General features: G+C 53.0%; 5 protein-coding genes across 5 annotated transcripts; 4 read left to right on the plus strand and 1 right to left on the minus strand.

Annotated features, from left to right (window-relative positions):
* Nucleotides 1–617: 617 nt before the first annotated feature.
* Nucleotides 618–2,048, plus strand: MAA_07453 (peroxisomal biogenesis factor 2; the record flags this gene model as incomplete). Its single annotated transcript, XM_007825451.1, has 1 exon — nt 618–2,048. The coding sequence occupies one exon, from the start codon at nt 618–620 to the stop codon at nt 2,046–2,048; it is 1,431 nt and encodes a 476-aa protein (XP_007823642.1).
* A 1,075-nt stretch (nt 2,049–3,123) lies between these two features.
* Nucleotides 3,124–5,172, plus strand: MAA_07452 (uncharacterized protein; the record flags this gene model as incomplete). The annotated part of the gene is made up of 3 exons (XM_007825450.1): nt 3,124–3,534; nt 3,625–4,484; nt 4,626–5,172. 3 exons carry the CDS (start codon nt 3,124–3,126, stop codon nt 5,170–5,172), a joined length of 1,818 nt encoding a protein of 605 aa, XP_007823641.1.
* A 4,153-nt stretch (nt 5,173–9,325) lies between these two features.
* Nucleotides 9,326–10,060, plus strand: MAA_07451 (adenine phosphoribosyltransferase 1; the record flags this gene model as incomplete). The annotated part of the gene is made up of 1 exon (XM_007825449.1): nt 9,326–10,060. The coding sequence occupies one exon, from the start codon at nt 9,326–9,328 to the stop codon at nt 10,058–10,060; it is 735 nt and encodes a 244-aa protein (XP_007823640.1).
* Nucleotides 10,061–11,361: 1,301 nt separating this feature from the next.
* Nucleotides 11,362–14,592, minus strand: MAA_07450 (glycoside hydrolase family 47 protein; the record flags this gene model as incomplete). Its single annotated transcript, XM_007825448.1, has 2 exons — nt 11,362–14,376; nt 14,437–14,592. The coding sequence occupies 2 exons, from the start codon at nt 14,590–14,592 to the stop codon at nt 11,362–11,364; spliced, it is 3,171 nt and encodes a 1,056-aa protein (XP_007823639.1).
* Nucleotides 14,593–15,807: 1,215 nt separating this feature from the next.
* On the plus strand, nt 15,808–16,500 carry MAA_10936 (transposase; the record flags this gene model as incomplete). The annotated part of the gene is made up of 1 exon (XM_011412882.1): nt 15,808–16,500. The coding sequence occupies one exon, from the start codon at nt 15,808–15,810 to the stop codon at nt 16,498–16,500; it is 693 nt and encodes a 230-aa protein (XP_011411184.1).
* Between the last annotated feature and the right edge of the window lie 2,043 nt (nt 16,501–18,543).

The following is an 18,543-nucleotide window of genomic DNA, read 5'->3' on the forward strand; positions in this document are numbered from 1 at the left end:
GCCATTAAAACGGTTGGAGCACCGAGTATCCATGGCCTCCTCCATTGTTCGAGGGACAAGGCAAGAGAGTTTCAGAGTCGGGCAATGACGTTTAGCTGTGCCATCTCACACGCACCAAAGCATCGCATCTCGAGATGCACTCGATACGGAGCACATACATAGATGTAGAGAGACTCGACATTCAGCTGCCGAGTGCGGAGTAGTTCTGTACCAGCCAAATGTTGGGAAGCTGCAAGTGGCACTTTGCCCCGGCTCCTGCCATCACAAGCTGGCGGGGAAGCTTGGCGGGCTCCAGCGGTCCCCCGTCGATTTGATGCCCGTCAGTGCCACATCCAACCAGACATTGAAAGCCTCGGCTCGTCGTCGCCATTGCATACAACCGCAGCCGGCTGTCATACATCACCCATGCCGCGACTCTTCACCCGCACCCAAGATCTCACCGTACCTCCCGGCATCTGTCTGTCGAACTGCCAGTCGTCAATGCGGCCGCCTCCTACGCTCTGAGCTCTCTCCCTGCGCCGCCAACTGCTGCGAACGACCACAGCTTCTGACTTCGGCCCGAGCCGACAGCTCTCCTCCATTCCCTCGTCGATGCTCCAATCTCCAATGCCGCACCCATGACCGACTCTAGCTTCATTCAAGCGCAACAGCGAGTTGCGGCGCGGCGCCAGGCTCGTGAGGCTGAAGCTGTCGCCAGACTTGCCGCCCAGCGCGAGGCGTCCCGAGCCAGCTCCCAGCTTCAGCGACTGCCATTCCCCTTCAACAGACTCTCGCCTGCATGGGATGCCATGTCGTCGCGCGAAGGCACTCGGCCTGCGTTTCGTGTCGCCCAGGTCGATGCCGAGCTGCTCGATGAGGAACTTGTTGCCCTTCTCAAGGACCAGGTCTGCGATGCGCTCAAATACTTTGGCGGGGGACATTTGCATGACGACTGGTCGGCCGAGATCCTGCTGGCTCTCAGGGCCATCCTCTTCAAGCTGACCGTCTGGGACCACGACGCTACATATGGTGCGGCGCTACAGAATCTCAAGTACACAGACGCGAGGAGACACGGCCCTGTCCTTTCACCTCCCTCCAGAGTACAAAAGTCCCTCTATGGTCTGATCACCGTCTTTGGAAAGTATGCTTGGACGCGGTGGGAGGACTGGCTGTTGGAGCAAGATGACGGCTACGACCAGCCCAGCCCCCGAATCCGTCGCCTATCTCTCTGGACGTCACGGTTGACTACCATGCATTCCACTGCGGCTCTGGCTTCGTTCTTGGTGTTCCTGCTCCATGGCCGCTACAGGACATTGCTGGATCGAATGTTAAGAATGCGACTGGCCCCGCCGACAAGCCAGGTCAGCCGGGAAGTGTCATTCGAGTATCTCAACCGCCAGCTTGTTTGGCACGCCTTCACCGAGTTTCTACTCTTTGTTCTACCCCTGATCGGCATCAACAAATGGAGGCGTTGGCTGAGCAAGACTTGGCGAAAGACCAAAGAGATTGTCAACACTGGCGCCGAGGGTGAGAAGTCGGCCAATGGCGAATACGGTTTCTTGCCGGAGCGGACATGCGCTATTTGCTACCAGGACCAGAATGACTCTGCCACGACGGAAACGGAGATTATGGCGGCTGCAGCCTCAAGCGGTGTAATTGGCTCGTCACAAACCGATGTCACGAACCCCTACGAGACGATCCCATGCGGCTGCATCTACTGCTTCGTCTGCCTGGCTACGCGGCTGGAGAGGGAGGAAGGCGAAGGCTGGACGTGCTTGCGGTGTGGCGAGCACGTCAAAGAGTGCAAACCGTGGAGCGGAGACGTGCTGGAGCCGGCAGTAGTGTCGTTCAGGTCGGCGCCAGCCAAGACGGTTGCATTCACGGACGACGTCACAGGCGGCATTCTGGAAGAGCAAGTGCCTCCGCGCGAACACCTGGAGCCGGAGGAAACGTCTGCGGAGAGCTCGGCCGAGGACTTTGACGAAGGATTTGACGAGGGATCTGACATAGTGGATGAGGCGTCAGATATCGGGTCTGATATCGATATCGGTTCGGACGCCGGCGATTGAGAGGGCGGGGTTTCATGCTGGCTCTCTCACGGTGAGGGGTTTGGTCTAGGGCTCGGGGGAAGTGGCCAAGAATTTCACAGCTGAACAGTCAAAACGACGGATGAATTGGCGAGACAAGACGGCAGCCAATGCAATGCTCATGTATATTAGAGTCTGTAGTGTACACGATACGCTGACGGGTAACGCCGCTCGAGCGAATTCAAATGAGGGGCGTTCTCTCCCTTCGTCCAAACTTCAAAGCTTGCCATGTATGCGCGGGTTTCTTTCGATAAATAGCTACACACAATAATGTCTGTAGCTCCCGGGAGGCCCGGAACAGCTGGCTTGTTGGTGGTGCGGGATGATGAGGGAATGTACATACTACTAGTAAAATACCGCAGGTACCTGGCAAACCACCTAGTCAAAAACACGGTGAGCTTGTCGTCGGGTTGTGCGATCAGACGATGGCGAAGGAGGCTGGCGAGACGGTTCGACCCGTCCAAAGCCGGCCGCCATTCGACCTTCAACCTTGAAATATGCACGGCCCACTCGGCGTCCGCTCTTGCCCGCTCTGCCCGGGTACCTGCCAGGGTCCACTGGCCGGTCGTCCCCTGGCGAATGGGGCAGGGCAGGGACGTCATGTCTGGAATGACTGGACATCTGGAGGGCCCAAGGGCTGCCCTGCCTTGCGCCAGTGGCAGCTCCCGCGTCGTCGTCACAGGGGCAGGTCGCCCATCCCATCTGCCAACATTCAACGGCACCGCCAATTGCATCTCCAGCCCTTTGCCCCGTGATTGACGCGGCTGGACCGTCCTCCAACACCCAGACGTCTCTTGGAGCCTTTCGGCCCAACCTGCTCACGAACTGCGTCTGTGCCTAATCAGCCCCGGTTTGGCCATCCAACATCGCCACATACAAAGTCTAACGGCAGAGCGGCCGTCTTGGCCTCAAATATCCGGCCCTCGCTGGCCCCCTTCCTTCGCCCGGCACAAGGAGCGTTGGCTCTCGCGTCGTCAAACCCTCTCTGGCGCGAGAACCGTGTCCAATGTAGCCCGCGTGCTACTCCGTGCTCCTCCGTGCTACTTAATCTGCCCCAATGCCTAGCTTCTTCCAGTTCACACAAGGCACAGAGTCTCGCGTCCGACCAAACGACACATCGCCCTTGCTAGGACGATTCCGAGCCGTGCCTCCTCGCCCGGGCCAGACGCAGCGGCGATCTAGCCAGCTTGGGCTGCTATCGGATCGAACATCAGGACTGAGCGATGGGAGAGGCAGTGTTCACGTTGGCTACGGCGCCCTGGTGGCTGCACAGCTCGCCGGTGAGGCTGATGACGATGCCGCCATAGACGACGACGACGACTATGATGACGACCTTTCCATGTGGCAGAAGGTTTGGCAACGCTGGATCATGGACTTGTGGGTGAACCCGAGGCAGACTGCCGTCAAGAGGACCGTTGATAGGTGGTGGAGCAGGTATGGCCTTTTGGTGGTTTTGCCCACTGCCTTGGTGGGTTTTCCATTTTCTTTTGCTCGTATTCGGACAAGTCTGATGACGAGTCGAGCGGGTTGAGCTGGCTTATACTGACAACAACCACAGGCCATCGGATGGTGTGCCATACCCTTCCCCCAATACCCTCTACCCGAAGACGACAATCACAGCTCCCCAGGGGATGTCGCCCGCAAGCCCCCCAGTCACGGTTCTGCTGAAGTCCAAGTCAACTTTTGGTTTTTCCTCTTTGTCTACTACGGATTCTACAACATCACCGCGCTGATATGGATCACCAAGGTCTTCAACCTGTACAGTCTCAACTGGTGGCCCAAGTCGCTGGGCTTCCCCGTGACTGTCTCTCTCATCGCCATCCTGTCCATTGCCGTCCCGATTCCCATCTACTACATCCCCGAAACTCGCTGGCTTACCGTCCACAACACGTCGTGGATCTCATGGACCTTCATCATCATGGCGACCCCTGTAGCAATCGCCTTTCTCATACTCATGACCAATGAGAGACACATTGGTCTGCGACACTCGTTATCCGAGACGCAACGCATCTTTACATCATCATGGTGGACTGGTGACCCAGACACGCTGCCTCCAAGGCGAGATCGACGCTGGCGCAACAACATTGCCTCGGATTCTTTGGAGCCGGACATGTTGTACGTGAACCCGCCATTGCGTTCTCAACGAGTAGCCATGAGGCGAAGGTGGCTGCCCGCGAGCTTTGTGAGGTTCCTTTGGTTCTGCGTCGCATTGTTTGTCGGCTTCATGGTGTATGTTATCGGAGAGGCATATGCCGAGTTGTATGTGCAGACCTTGCCGCACAACAATCTGGAGACGGTCGTCTATGTCTATGGTTGGGTCGCCACCGTGCATCTTCTGGACGCCTTGACGGGTTGGGTGCTGGGTATCCGCGAGGGCGAGCGAGTCGGGAGCTACCCGCTGAGTTGGGTCTTTAAGCTGTGCGTCATTCCTGGATTCCGTGTATACGAACATGGCCATTCTCGTTTCCACATTTGGTTGGCGTTGGGCAAATGTCTCTGTTTTATACGTGACCAAGAAAGATAATAATCTGACAGTCAGACTAACACAATGTGCTACAGCTACTTCATGCTGACCTACCAGACCTACGTCCGTGCCCTATACGCCCGACTTCGCTCTCCGGGACAGTTCATCAGTCTCCAAATCCTCTCGTCCACATCCCTCGTTGTCATCACCCCCATCATGATGACTCGGTTTGTTCACCGCATCCTGACCGTCCTCGGCCTCAATGGCCTCAGCTACGGGTCTTACCAAAAGCTCCAGACTCGCAATGTCTTTATTCGATTCCTCGCCGAAAACACGTCCATGGCCACCTTTCTGGGCAGCGTCGCTGTCCTGCACTACGGCGCCAATAAAGCCGTATACCCGTTTTTCGCGTTTGAAAACTTCAACCTCACCGTTTCTGCGTCCTCGATTACCTGGGCGTGCGAGCTGATTGCCAGTCTTGCGGTACGGCTGCTCATTAGGCTCTGCTTCAAGGTGGACGTTGGGCTGGAGGGCAAATTGGATTTCACGGTGTGGCCAGAACTCCTGCCGACTTGTGTGGCTGTGATACTGCATGTTTTGCAGAACATGCTGTTTTCTATAATACGGCTCCAGTTCCGTTGAATCCCCGATAAGATATACCATGTGTCTGCACCATGTGTCTGCCCGCACAGGCAGGCATGGCTGTGTGGTGGCATTTTTTTGCTTTGCATAATAGCGGTGATACTTGGTACAGCGTCTGGGGGGTGGAATGCAGATATCCCCGGTTTTTAGTCTTTATCGTGTTACAGCAAGCTTTGGCATGGGGATTGCCCAAACAAGTTGTTTTTTTTTTCTTTTTTGGAAAGAGAAGGGTGGGAGTCGTGGATGGCGGGTTTGAATATTGAACGTCTAGACTTGATGCATTGGTTCCTTTTTTTTTTTTTTTTTGGTAAGGGGGGAGCGGCAGTTTCACTTAGATGGTTGGTTTTGTTGTTATTCTGTCCCTGTGACAGACTGATACCCCCTTTTCTGAACTGTGATTTTTGGGTTGGCTGTTATGGGACAAGCATTTTAGCATATCATAGATACCTCACAATAATAGATCTACTTTCCTTTTGAAACCCTCTTGGATACATGAATTGTTGCTACGTGATGATTTGTTTCAATCTGTGTAAGAGACGGGACGAGGGACTCAATTGAAACCAAACGAAGTAGTTTCACATACACACACACATAAAGGCGGATTAAACACTGCCAGGCACACAAGTAAATCAGAAATGTTTGCCTACGAGCTTGAGGCTTGCATGACGCCGTGCCACATCATATGCGCTGCAAGTTGCGCATCAACAGGGCTTGAGCTGTTGTTTCCGCTTCCCTCCCCGCAGAGGCGACGAGGACAGGAAGAAGGATTCCAAGAAAGGAAGAATCGACGAGGGGGAACCTCGTCGTCGGTGCGCAGGGTGGTTTCTGCAATTGTTGGAGAGTTTGGCGCGGAGGGCTTGGAGTCGAGAGATGTCGGGAAGGGTTACGGGACGTGAGATGTGGTTTTTCGGTTTGCGCCGCCTTGTGGTGGTGAGGGCGTTCAAGTATCGCACATTGGAGCCCAAGGGGCAGGGCAAGCAGGCTTTTGATGTCTTGTCAGCGGCGGGCTTTTTTCTTGGTTGATATCACTGCGTTTAAAAACAGGCGTTCTTCGGACAGACATGCTCGTCAAGTCGTAGAGCTGTAAAATGACCTTTTCTATCAATATTTTGTTGGTAGTCCGTACACTGCTGTCAATGTCGAAACCGGCCTTCATCGTCACCCATGCACGGCGACAAACAACCTGTTGACCTTGCCCATCTTTGCCCGGGCGTAGACGCAAGTTTGAAGCCTTATTTTGATAACGATAACATCTGCCCAACTATCCCGAAGTGCGGCTTCAAGCGAGGGTGACGTCTCCTTCGGACCGGTGCCAGCCGAGTCGAGAGCCTTGGCGTTTAATCTGGACTTATTTTTGTTTGATAATGGTATGCGCCAGCATGATGAGTAGTATTGAGCACAATTGCCGGTCATAGCTCAAATACAGTTTCATGGCTATGTACCCGGACAAGCAAACCATAGGGCAGGCAGGCATGTCTGTACGGAGAAGCTGCAACCGAACCAAGTCAAGACGACAACCTGAATCAAGTTAAGAATGGAATCAATCCCATGTTCAGGCAACCAAGTGGTCGGCATGGCCCGGTTGGCACCTTGGCGGCCCCGGTATCCTGTGGCAGTCCAATCTTCTTGTTGTTTGGCCCATGATAAAATGCCTCGCTTGTCGAGTAGTCGAGGATTAGTGACTAGGAGAGGCTTGCATTACTCGTAACTGCATATGTAAAGCGTAATGTGTACGTAGTAGGATTGGTATCGCAGTGAAAAGTCACCGCCGCTTTGATATTCCATCCGTCTTGTCTTGAACCTACCTCATGGCTTCGCAGGGTGCTGGGATACCCCAATATCGCTCGCACCTTGCTAGCCTGGCTACCTGGCGAGCTGCCTAGGCTCACGCCATTGTTGTCGTAGTATACGAACAATAACGCACGACATGGTGCGCTCCGGACCAGCGCATCAAAGTCCTGTTTTAATTGGAGCGCACTCCACCGCAGAGATATGCAAGCCAAATGCTGGGCGGGACGAAGTGGGATGTCGCAGGCTCTCTTTTGGAAAGGCGGAAGGTAAGGATAATAACCGTCTCGTGGTGCGACATTTCTCAAACATCAGCCTAGGAATACTATGTGTACTGGGGACGAATGGTTCCGCACGCAGTCCGCTCCGGACCGATCGGAATCAAGAGGAATACACTTCACCGCGTGTAGGGAGGCCCGGGCCCGCGGGGCCGTCGTGTTTCTTTCTTCATGTTTGCTGGAGAAGAGCTATGGCAGCCCTTTCTTGGTCTAACAGGGTAGTACGTGTTGCATCACAACACCTCACACCTCGCGCTTTAACACTTCACCCTCGCGTCGTGTCGACGTGGGCAGACGCTGTGACCGGAATGACTCCCACCTGCGCATTGGAAAGCATGCCATTTGCCCACAAGATTTCGACCGTGGCTTGCGTCCGTGCCAGGCCGTGATGGTTGCCAATGGAGCACTCAATTTTCACCTGGTTGCAGTTGCGCCGGCCGTATGTCCGCGCTGATGCTCCCTGTCCACCCCACAGCTATCCATTGCTGGGTCGAGTACTGAGCGAGTAGTAGCATGAGAACTTTGCCCGACTGAAGCATGGAGCGATCCATTGGCTCTTCTTTGTGTCGCAGCCCGCAAGGTTGCAGTTCAGCCATCTGTAGATGCATTGTATGTTTCGCGTACGAGATGAGAGAGAGTGACGCGGCGGGGGGATATGCCATGTTGAGTCAGGGCTTCTATGTATGGCATTGTTCTTTTGCAGCAATTTTTGGACTTTTGGGCAATGATGACGACGGGACCCAAGAGCTATTCGGGAACTGATCTGACCTTGATTGTTTGCCAAGAAGGGTTTTTGACTCGCAAGCTCACTTACATACGCACACACGTGCTACCGTGGGCCATAAACGCCATAGTCAATAACAAGAGCTGGTTCAAACCAAGATACTTGATGGAGTCAATATGTGAGCCGATAAGCACTGGCACTAATTAAGCCATGCCATAACATGCGCGCCATACTTATGCGCAAGGTAGCTGGGAGCTCAAGCCATTTTGGGAACCCGTGCGGTAGTTAGTTGAGAATCCAGGACGCCAGGCACCAGGACACCAAGTTTGGCCGCGGGGAGAGCATGTCCGGAATGTTTTGATTGCCGCAACAATGCAAGAGTACAAGCAAAGCACAACAAGAGGCCGTAACGGTAACGGTAACCGTGACCTGACGGATAGAAGTACACCGTACCTGGAGGGACCCGGTCGACTCGTACACGAGCCATTGGGTGCAAGTTCATGCCTTTGATTGCAACGTGGGCCGATCCGGATTGCCGCTCATCGCTAAGCCGGCCGGCATCAAAGATATGGAATAACAGGAGACAATCTGAAGTTGGAAAAAAAAAAGATACAAAAAAATGCACACCGACTTTCACTTGTGATGCACTTGGCCTTGCCTGGTGCGGCCTGGTGCGGCCTGGCGTGGCCTGGCGTGGCCCACGTCAAGTTTGGACTGGACCTTGGACCTCAGGCATTAGGTTGCCGTGTGCGAGCGCGGCGCCATCAAAAGTCTTTATCCTCAAGTGCTCCTTCCTGACAGCTTGGGTGACTAGCGGTTCCTGCCCGGGTTGGGATAGATGAGCTGTCTTGTCTCCCCTCCCCCTCCTTCCCTTCCAATGTCGTTCCCCCCACCACCCCTCCATACGGAGTACTGGGGCAGCCTGCGCCTGCCTGCTGGCCCAGACAGTGCCATGGTGCATACATATGTCCGGGAAGGTCAAGCACGACTGGGCAGGCGTGGCACTGGCACCGGCAACCTGAGTTGGCAACTGGCTCCTGCTGTGTGCCGGGCCACTCCTCCCTTATGCGTCTTGTCTTGCGGCGCTGCTGAACATTTGTGTACGGAGTACGGAGGCCGGAGTACCGAGTACCTGTTGCGCATCCTAGCTCGCCAGCTCCCGCCAGCCCGCTGAAATTTCTCACACACCTACCATCCTCGCTGGCTCACTCCTCTGCCACTCCTCTCTCTCTGCCTTGCCTTGCCTTGCCTTGCCGTTGACCCTTTGACTCCTCCTCTTCCGTTTGCTTGATTCTGACTCTGCCTGCTTCTCTTCCTCTTCTCCCTCTTCTCCCCTTCTTCGTTCCTCTGCTACCGCCTCACAATGACCGGGCCCCCTCCCCTAGACCACACTTCAGACCTGTCGTCCAATATCCAGACAACCGCTGCTTCAACTGCCCAAGATGCCGAGGGACGACAGCCCGCCGCCGCCGCCTCCTCCGCCGCCCAACTCGCCAGTGCAAAGATAAGCCTGCGCAAGACCCTTCGCCAGTTCCCCGACTTCCCTATTCCTGGCATTGACTTCGTTGATATCATGCCCTTGTTCGCCAATGTCGACGCCCACGCTACTCTCGTTTCCGCTCTCGAGCTGCAGATTACCCAGACCTTCAACAACGTAAAGCCCGATATCATTGTCGGGCTGGATGCCCGCGGCTTCCTCTTTGGCCCTGGCCTTGCTCTGAGTCTTGGCGTTGGCTTTGCTGCCGTTCGCAAGAAGGGCAAGCTTCCTGGCCCTTGCGTCACTGCTGAGTATGTCAAGGAGTACGGCAAGGATTTGTTCCAAATGCAGCAAGATGCCATCAAGGAGGGGCAGAAGGTTCTCATTGTGGACGATATTATTGCAACCGGTAAGCTTGGCCAACAACCCGATCAATTGCTATCTCTATGGAAAGAAACTTATAGTATGACTTTAGGTGGCTCCGCTAAAGCCGCAGCTGATCTCGTCACGCAACTCAAGGGTCAAGTCATGGGCTATCTGTTTATTCTGGAAGTTCCCGGTCTCGACGGCCGTGACAAACTTGGCGCGGCCCCTACAGCCATCCTGCTGGAGGGCGTTTAAATAACCCTCAACGACCCGATCTACCGCCACGCCTCGATATCAACACCTTAATTCTCCTGCCTTTAGCGACGGAGCTGGCGAATAATTGCACAAAGGCACGGCTCATGGCCACAAACACCTTCTTTTCCATTGCGCTGGTTGTCACGAGTTGCGAGTTTTCACACACGGGTGCGACTTCGACACAAGAAAACCTAAACCAGAGGCGTTTTGGAAATATGTTTTATATAAAAAAAAGTTCAATTTTGTTTTTATTTTCATGATGGGTGGTGGCATTTTGTGTTTTCTTTTCTCGATTGGTATAGACGGAATAATTTCAAGAAACCCCACAAACCTGGTTGGAAACCTCTGAGGACACCCTTTGATCGGCTTCGAATATGAGGACTTGGAGAAGCTGGTGCGCAGCCAAACTAGACGAGCAAAAAAAGAGTTTGTCTTTAATACGACAATGATGACGTTTTGAGCATCTGAAGGAGCGATTCAACACATGAATGAGAGAAGAGATCTGGTTTCTTTTTGATGATTGATAGATTTCTTTTGGTGATGGGAAAATGCAACCTAAGCGCCTGTATCTACCCCGTCTAAAAAGAGAGAAAAAATAATGATACACCGTTTTCCTGCTCAGTGGTTCCCGTAAATGGTATCTGGGTATTTGGTCTCACAAGTTCCACCACCTGCACCACTTGGTAAGGCAGACTGTATTTTAGTTTTTGTTGCTTGTGGACTTACCGTGGCATCCCAAAGAGAAACAAGGGTTTTACGCTTGGTGAGCGTCGCGTCCGGGGCGAGACGAATCTCGAGCTGGACAATGTATCATGAAGGAAGATCAAAGAGGGCCACTACGGCTTCGTTGCAACCAGAGATGGGAGACCCCAGCAGAGTTTCTCATGAAAGGGCTAGGAATCCCAGGGGCGCATCGCCGCCCACCGTAGAACCTGCAAGGCAGACCGAGCAAAGCCAGAGAAACGATGCTTATATCCGGTCCAATGGACGGCTGGCCGCGCGCCACTTCAAGTATGTGGAATAACGCGGACCAAGGATCCCGTGGCAAAGGCGCAGAGTGACTTGGGCCCGGCCGTGTTCGCTCGTCACCGGATCAGATAGTCTGCACACTACCTCATTGTAGCATGCGGTGTGCCGGGCAAGCAAGTCCTTTGCATTCGGACCGTGCCATTGTCCACCCCCTTTGTTTTATACGCGCTGCTTTATTTCTATGCGTGGCGTTGCCGCCGGTATATATACCAGAATGCCCCGTCATGAATACATTTCGAATCGATATTTAAATTGAAGCCATGTACATACTGCTATAACACTACCGCATTGTCGATAATGAGCCCCTGGCTCACAATGGTATATTTCCTGCGCATGCCGACGGCGAGCGCGCTGTGGAACAAGTCGTACTCTCCCCTTGCCACGCGCATCAGCACCAGCGGCACCCCGTGCAGTCTCTTCATGCCCTTGGGCGTGAGTTGCTCCACCTCCATCAGCGGCCGGGGCAGCTCGTCCCTGTGCTGGCCGTGCTCGTCGGCCTCGTCCACCACGATGACCAGCTGTAGCGAGCTTCGGCGCGGCGCAAAGGCCGGGATGTTTGCGACCTTGTCGCTAAAAGAGCACCCGCCTCGCCTGATGACGATGACCTGGTGGTCTCTGGGCGCCGAGTCGGGGAGGGGCCCGGAGCAGGCTTCGTCGGCAATGTAGATTGCTTTCCAGGGGAAGTTGGCCATGGGATCGTGAGAGTTGTAAGTCGGAGAGCCGGGGATCGGGCTGTCGAGGATTGAGGGCACGGGGTACGACCCTGCGCCGACAGACGTGAATGCCTGCCACGTGTGAAAGGATGCGGAGACGGAGTCGCGCGTTTCCGATTCGGGGGCGTCTGTCTCTGAGGGGTCGAAGACGGAAGTTACTGCCCTGAGGAGATGTTTGAACAGCGACTCGGATGGGATGACACCCAGGTCGGCGGCGTCAAGGTCGGTATCGATATTGCTAGATAGTATGGCGGAGGAAGATGAGGGAGGACTGGTGTTTTCAGGGGTCGGGGTTGTGGTGAAATTTGAGGGACGGGGCGCTTCAACAAGGACCTGTATGTTGACCGAGTCTTTGTGCCGCAGGCATGTAAATGCTTCATCCTTGAGATGCCGGACGTGCTCTCCGTGGAAAAAGACTGTTTCATGACGACCAAGCTGTGTGTTGCCCACGTGTGTTATCCTCCAGACATTTTCGCCTCGGTCGTCGCTGAATTCTTGTTCAAGCTGCAATCGGAGGCCCTCCAGATTCGTGGCTGTTGGGCCGAGGTAGCTATACCATGCAATGTGCGCACCGAGTCTTGAAATCAATGAGCTTGCAGCGTCGGTGGTCGGGAATTCAATGGCTGAAATCACTCGCTGGGGGGGAGCGACGCAGGTCCCGTTTGCTGGGAGCATAGTGGGAGGCAGTGTCCAGGGGAAGATGGTGTGGTTGGACGTGGCGCGGTATTTGGTGATCAGGCCTCTTTTTTCGTCATGTACGAGTACTTCTTCAACAGGGCCTTGAAGGTTTGGTGTGTTGTAGAGGTTGGTGAAGCGAGATACACCGAACAAGTCGGGTCTGGCGGCAGTGGAAGACCCAGTCAAGAGATCTTGCAAGGGTGTGGGAGCTGGGCATGTATTGGTAAAGTTCTCGTTGTAGTAGCTGGAGACGGATACATCTTTGAGATTGCTGGATCGGCGCTTGCGACGGACGGGCTTGCTATTCTTGCCCCTTGGTATGACGAGAGGATGGCCTTCAGTGGTAAAGACGTAGGCGGCGTCGAGGTTGTTTAGAGGATGATTTGGGTCGAACAGGAGATACATGTATTTGGTGGTTTCGCCGAGGAAGAAACTCTCCATGCGGTTTTGTTTCTCCCCAGTTCGAACATCTTGTAGCCCTGCCCAACCACAGGGTGCGTAACAGCGACGCCGGATATCCTTGAGGACCATTTCGCCGACGTAAAGATACCATGGGTCTTTAGTCGCGCGATAGATGTGATACGTCGATTCTATGAATTCCGGTCGACCAGGCCACCAGCCAATACCAGGCTCGACGTTGTTTTCGCGAATGGACCAACGCTCGGGCAACGCCGAGTATCTTGTCCACAGCGCCGTGTACACGAGGTTTGCCTCAATAGCTTCATCCACCTCGCCAGCTAGAGCCAAAAGACCGGGGTAGAAGGCTCCCAAGCTATCAATCCACATGGTATACGGCTGGCCCGTCGCCCGATGCGAGTTGGAATAGTAGGGGTACTGGTTTCTATCCGTGTAAATGTGCCGTTTAACAGACGCATGTGCTTCATGCCACGCTTGCAGAAACGCATCAGACGAATGCATCTCATGCGGCAAGGGCTCATGAAGAGAATTCGGGTCCAACCAATTTGTCGTGCTCTGTCTTCGAGACCGTGTCACATTAGGCATCTCCTGCCCCGAAAGAAGAACATGGCTCTTGAAGGCATATTCAAAAAAACTATCCATGCCCGCACCAATGCCCGAGTGAGGGCCTATCCAAAAGCCGCGCTCCGCGTCAATTCCGTTACCAATGAGGCCAATTTCGCTTCGCCGCCGCCAAACTTCCCAAAACGCTCGCTTGGCTACATTCTCAAATCTCGGATCGCCCGTTAGCCGACTGAGAACCGTAAACTCCAAAGTCAAACTGCCTGCGCCCGCGCTGCAAGTTTCCGTGGTCTCTAATCGCCCTTCCTCATCCTTGGATCTGTCTGCATCTCCGTTCAGAGGAGAATGGACGTAAAAGGGGATACCGGTCCGGAGATTCACCCTGGGGTAAGGAATTCCAGTCTTGGTGTAGAATGCTGGCAAGAGCCTCTCTGCCAGATCAAGAGCAAGCCTGAGCAGCTGGCCATCATATTTGAGTCCGTTTGGCCAGGGAATCGGTGCAAGTTCCAATGGATCCTGTTCAGCGAGGGTTTCTGCGGGCTTTGGATCATACCCTGTTATGGGCAACTCTCCAATAGCAAACAGATGGGCACTCAAAAGGCCGCCTAGTCCTCTAATCACCGTTTCAAACACTTGAACTTTGCTATCAAGGTCGAAGCCACGAGCGCGCGCACCCACACCCGATGGACCGTGTCGACCATCCCCATAGAGACGAACGAACTGGGCAACCCCATCTTGGAAATCGCTCAGAGCTTGAGGGCCTGTATAGGAGCCGTCTTGCGGACCGCCTGCTAATATGGCGAGCGTTGACAAGCTGTCGATTAGGGTAAGAGAATAGTTGCCTAGGGCATCATTTAATTCAATCCGGGTCGGGTCGTCACGGTCTCGAGTTAAAGCACCACACGTTAGTGGTCGCAGCTATTCATAAATCGACAATTAGCAATCTATTAAGCAATCAGTCCCTGCTCACCGCCGTACCTCATCTTCCGGGAACGCATGCTTCATGTAGTTGCTGAACCCGTGGTAGAACATGTCGACCGTGTCCTGGCGCAATTGCGCCAAGTAATCCGCCCGCATCGACGTCGTTATCCATGGTAGCAGGGCGGATACTAAGAGCGTCGCGGCGACAAACATGGTGTCCTAGGGCTTCATCCGGCCAACCTGGGATTGTCATGTGCTCACGGGTGGCGACAAAGTGATCCTCGATCAAAGGAGTCTGTCTCTCGCTAGCAATGGCACTTCCCAGCCAGAAGCTACATACACCTATGGGGGTACATATGTGTATCCCCCATCTGCACGATGTCGTACGGGAACCGTTGTTATCGTTGGTAAGGGTTCGGATTTGAGACTTGATGTGGTTGTAGGTTTGGACCGTTTTGGTCAACTTGACGAGTGTCATCATTGTGTGGCGCCACAACGTTACTCTAGTCTATGGGACTGTGGCGTTGGATGTGTGGCTGACATCACTTGGGGTCTTGGCAGTGCAGCTAGCAGAGAAGAACGAGTCCGTCTAATCCACATCGCTCCATCAAGATGTTCACAGAATCACTACACGCTGCACACATCAGTCTGCCACACCCTTGTATGTAATTTCCGAGTGATCTTGAATGGAAATCGCGATATTTACTTAGTTTCGTGTTTCTTTGCGATTTTATTGTGACTTGATTGAGGGCATCACGTTATAGGCTGTGCACTAAAACCCCCGCACAACAAGGCAGCCAAGATTTTTTCCTCCAACATCATCGTCAACATCGTCGTCAACATCATCGTCGACATCATTACTTTCAGGTGGCCCGGAATTATAGCCGGCCCAATAACAACACTTCACGAATATGACTAGGTCCGATGACCACGAAATCAAGTCCTTCAATGTTGTCATAGGTGCAAGCAAAGCGTCGAGCCGGGCGGGTCAAAATTAAAGGTTCAATTTGGGTTTGGGCCCGTTGAAGCTGCTAGCATCATTTCCTAGAGCTTCTTTTTCATTTTTCCCTTCCGGGGGCCGCCCGCGGCGGGCTATTTGCCTGCAGAGCTCGCGATGTGCTGTTGGTGTCGGTCCGCCTTGAACACTAAAATGGCAGGATCACAATAACCCACAAAGATACGTGCCGGCATGAAAATTTAAGCTACTACTACTACTAATACTAGTGGTAATCGAAGGTCGTCTAGACCAATTTTAGGTTAAGCTCAAACTATAAGGCTTTTGATTGTGGTGGCGCATCACTCCGGAACTCCTATAAAAGAAGCAAAGCTGGAAGGCGCATTCTTTTTCTTTCCGCGTTTTGCTTAAAAAACCACTTCACAGCCAATCCCATCACCGCTCAAATTGCATCCTGTTTACTTTGTTATATGATGGCGAACCAGCAACCTGATTTCAACGCACTCGGCCAGCACCTGGAGGCTGCAGCGGTACAATTTAGGCGTTTTTCAAATATTCCGCGTGTGGTTGAAGCCCAGCGACTTGATCGTCTTGAGAACCGACTTGATCATCTTGAGAACCGACTTAATAGTGTTCAGAATGAGCGTAATAGTGTTCAGGACGAACTTAATGATGTTCAGGACGAACTTGCCGGTGTTCAGGACGAACTTAATGATGTTCCGGACGAATTTGCCGGTGTTCAGGACGAACTTCATAGTCTTAAGAACCAAACGAGAAACCTTTTTAACGAAAACGAAATTGATACGACTCGGAATCCAATCAATAATAGTTTGAACCAAAACATAGCCCAATTGACCTCACTTCAAGGGCAAAACACCTCGTTTCTACGGCAGACTGACCAGAACCGGATTACTCAAAATGCTCGCGAATATAACTCGATTACTAAAAACCTAAACCGAAATGGAATTACAATAAATCCACGCCATCGATTACTCCCGCTTCGAAATATATTTACAGGAATAACGATCGACAACTGTCCAAGAACCAGGGGAGAGATTCATCGCCTATCTCAACGAGAGGTTGACCGTCTCCTCACTTTGCTAGACTTACCCCGACATGGGACCCTGAACCAGAAGAGGCTGGTGCTAGCCGACAGCTTCTGCTAAACCCCAGGGGAGGATCAATAACGAGTGTCGAGCGATGGAGCGATGGAGAGAAAGCTGCGAATGCCCTCCAGATACGTACAATCCTGGCTGTCGTGTTTGGCATCTTTACCGCTACCCAAGAGTGGCAAAAGCTGCCAATAAACGTGAGTGCCAATGCGAATGAAATGAGAATTAATTCACGGTTAATATTAATTATTTTTAGATGCCAGAGAATCTCGTGTTGCAAGTGGCAACAAAAAGACTGTCGGGGAGGCGCGCACTCGTACGCCGCCGCGTAACAATGAGGACACAAAGAAATACCGCGAGAGCCCGGAGTCAGACCAAGCGAGGGTAGTCTCAGGCACTAGCCCTAGCTGAGTTCTTGTATTTATAGAGACCTTCAGTCCTTGAGACCTCTTGGAAGACCAAGGACTTTTGATACCTTGAAGTCGATTATTCAACTAATATATACCAAGATATACTTGAATAGTCCGGCAGGTATCCTGTCCGGTAAAGGGCTCCTTGCCCCTACTACCATTCATATAAGTGTCTCCAAGGCCACAACTCCTGAAAGTTCTAATCCTGCTAGTCTTGGTATATTTGCAAGGCTCCGTCGACTCAGTCGGCTCAGTCGACTGGGAAGCCTGTGGATTCCGGAGCCACCCTTCGACATGCATCAACACTTCCCACTAGGCTGTATGGTTGAATGCCACAGAACTACTCTCTTGGCAGGCAATTGACGTCCCAAGGACCTTGGGGGCTACACAAAGACTGTCTAACAAAAGACTATATACAAAGAGCCCAATAAAGAAAAATGACTTCCCCGGGCTCCCAGTAATCATGATGTCAATACACACTCATTACGGCTGGCAGGGAAAGTGTGCCGTTAATGCATAGTAAGTAGCTTCAAGCTCGTTCCGGAATACCTAGAGTCCAGCCGGTCACATCAACTGAGGGGAGTGAGCTAATAACTACTAGTTATGCGCTTCTTAAAAGAGTTGTGATTGTCCACCACCGGCGCGGGGCAACTCCCCCATCGAGAACGTTGCCAGAAAGTCTTTCCGCAACAAGGTGAAAATGCAACCCGCCGGATGGTATTTACCAGACTGTCCAACCATGTCGTCACGAATCGATAGACGCCAGCGACCTACCACAGCCGCTGCCACGACTACCTGTTTGCCCACTCACCAAGTTGTGCATCGCATTGTCCACAGATGCGATGCCAGCTCACTCGATAGTCGGGTTGCATACGAGACGGACAACTACAAGAAGAGCAAACAAACAGTAAGCTTAGCTGCTCTAAACCTTTGTCTCTAATATCCGAGCAACCGGAACATCTTGTAGTCTGGACACGTTGCTCTCTCACCGTGTATGATGACCAAATGCACTGCCTGTCTTCGGTTTAGATAATGCCGCCCCTTGTCTCCCCATCTGGAGCCCGCTGACAGTATTTCCATTGAAACAAAACAAGCTCAAAAGTCAATGGGATATAAGTCACGAGACCCTGCCACCAAGCAAGAAACATCCTGACCTTGATAAACTATATGTTTTCTCACAATAGTTTTAATGCTGAATCAACACGTTTCTCATTAAAGTGAAAAATAGCCTAAGCCGTTCTCGTAATGATAATGAGCTTACCCAGGTGGTCATGGTTCGTTTGATCCTTCTCGCCGGCGTCATGCTGACGGGGGGGAACCATGTTCCATTCGACGGCAGACACATGGCCTAGCGTCGGGGGTTCATGTATCGGCGCGCCTTGACCCTTCGCCTCGTGGGAGCGTGGGTTGATTACTCCGTAATGACCTCGTAGTAGTCTTCTTTTCGGCCGGGTGTAATCCGTCCTCCGTGAGCGCCAGCCCCCACGCATGGAATAAGCAAGGCCGTTGCCCGAGAGGGTGTGTATAGACAAAATGTCTTAGCATTTTGGCCCTAATGTACTGTCCCGCTCCCGCTCGGACTGGTGTTGCTAAGAATTGAGGCGATCGCCGCAGCTAGAAGCTGCTTCTTGGGAAGAATCGCCACTGCCAAGCGGTCGCTTGAACTGGAGGGCGATATAATCGGCAA

Source organism: Metarhizium robertsii (genome assembly GCF_000187425.2).
Source record: "Metarhizium robertsii ARSEF 23 chromosome Unknown MAA_Scf_3, whole genome shotgun sequence".
NCBI lineage: Eukaryota > Fungi > Ascomycota > Sordariomycetes > Hypocreales > Clavicipitaceae > Metarhizium > Metarhizium robertsii.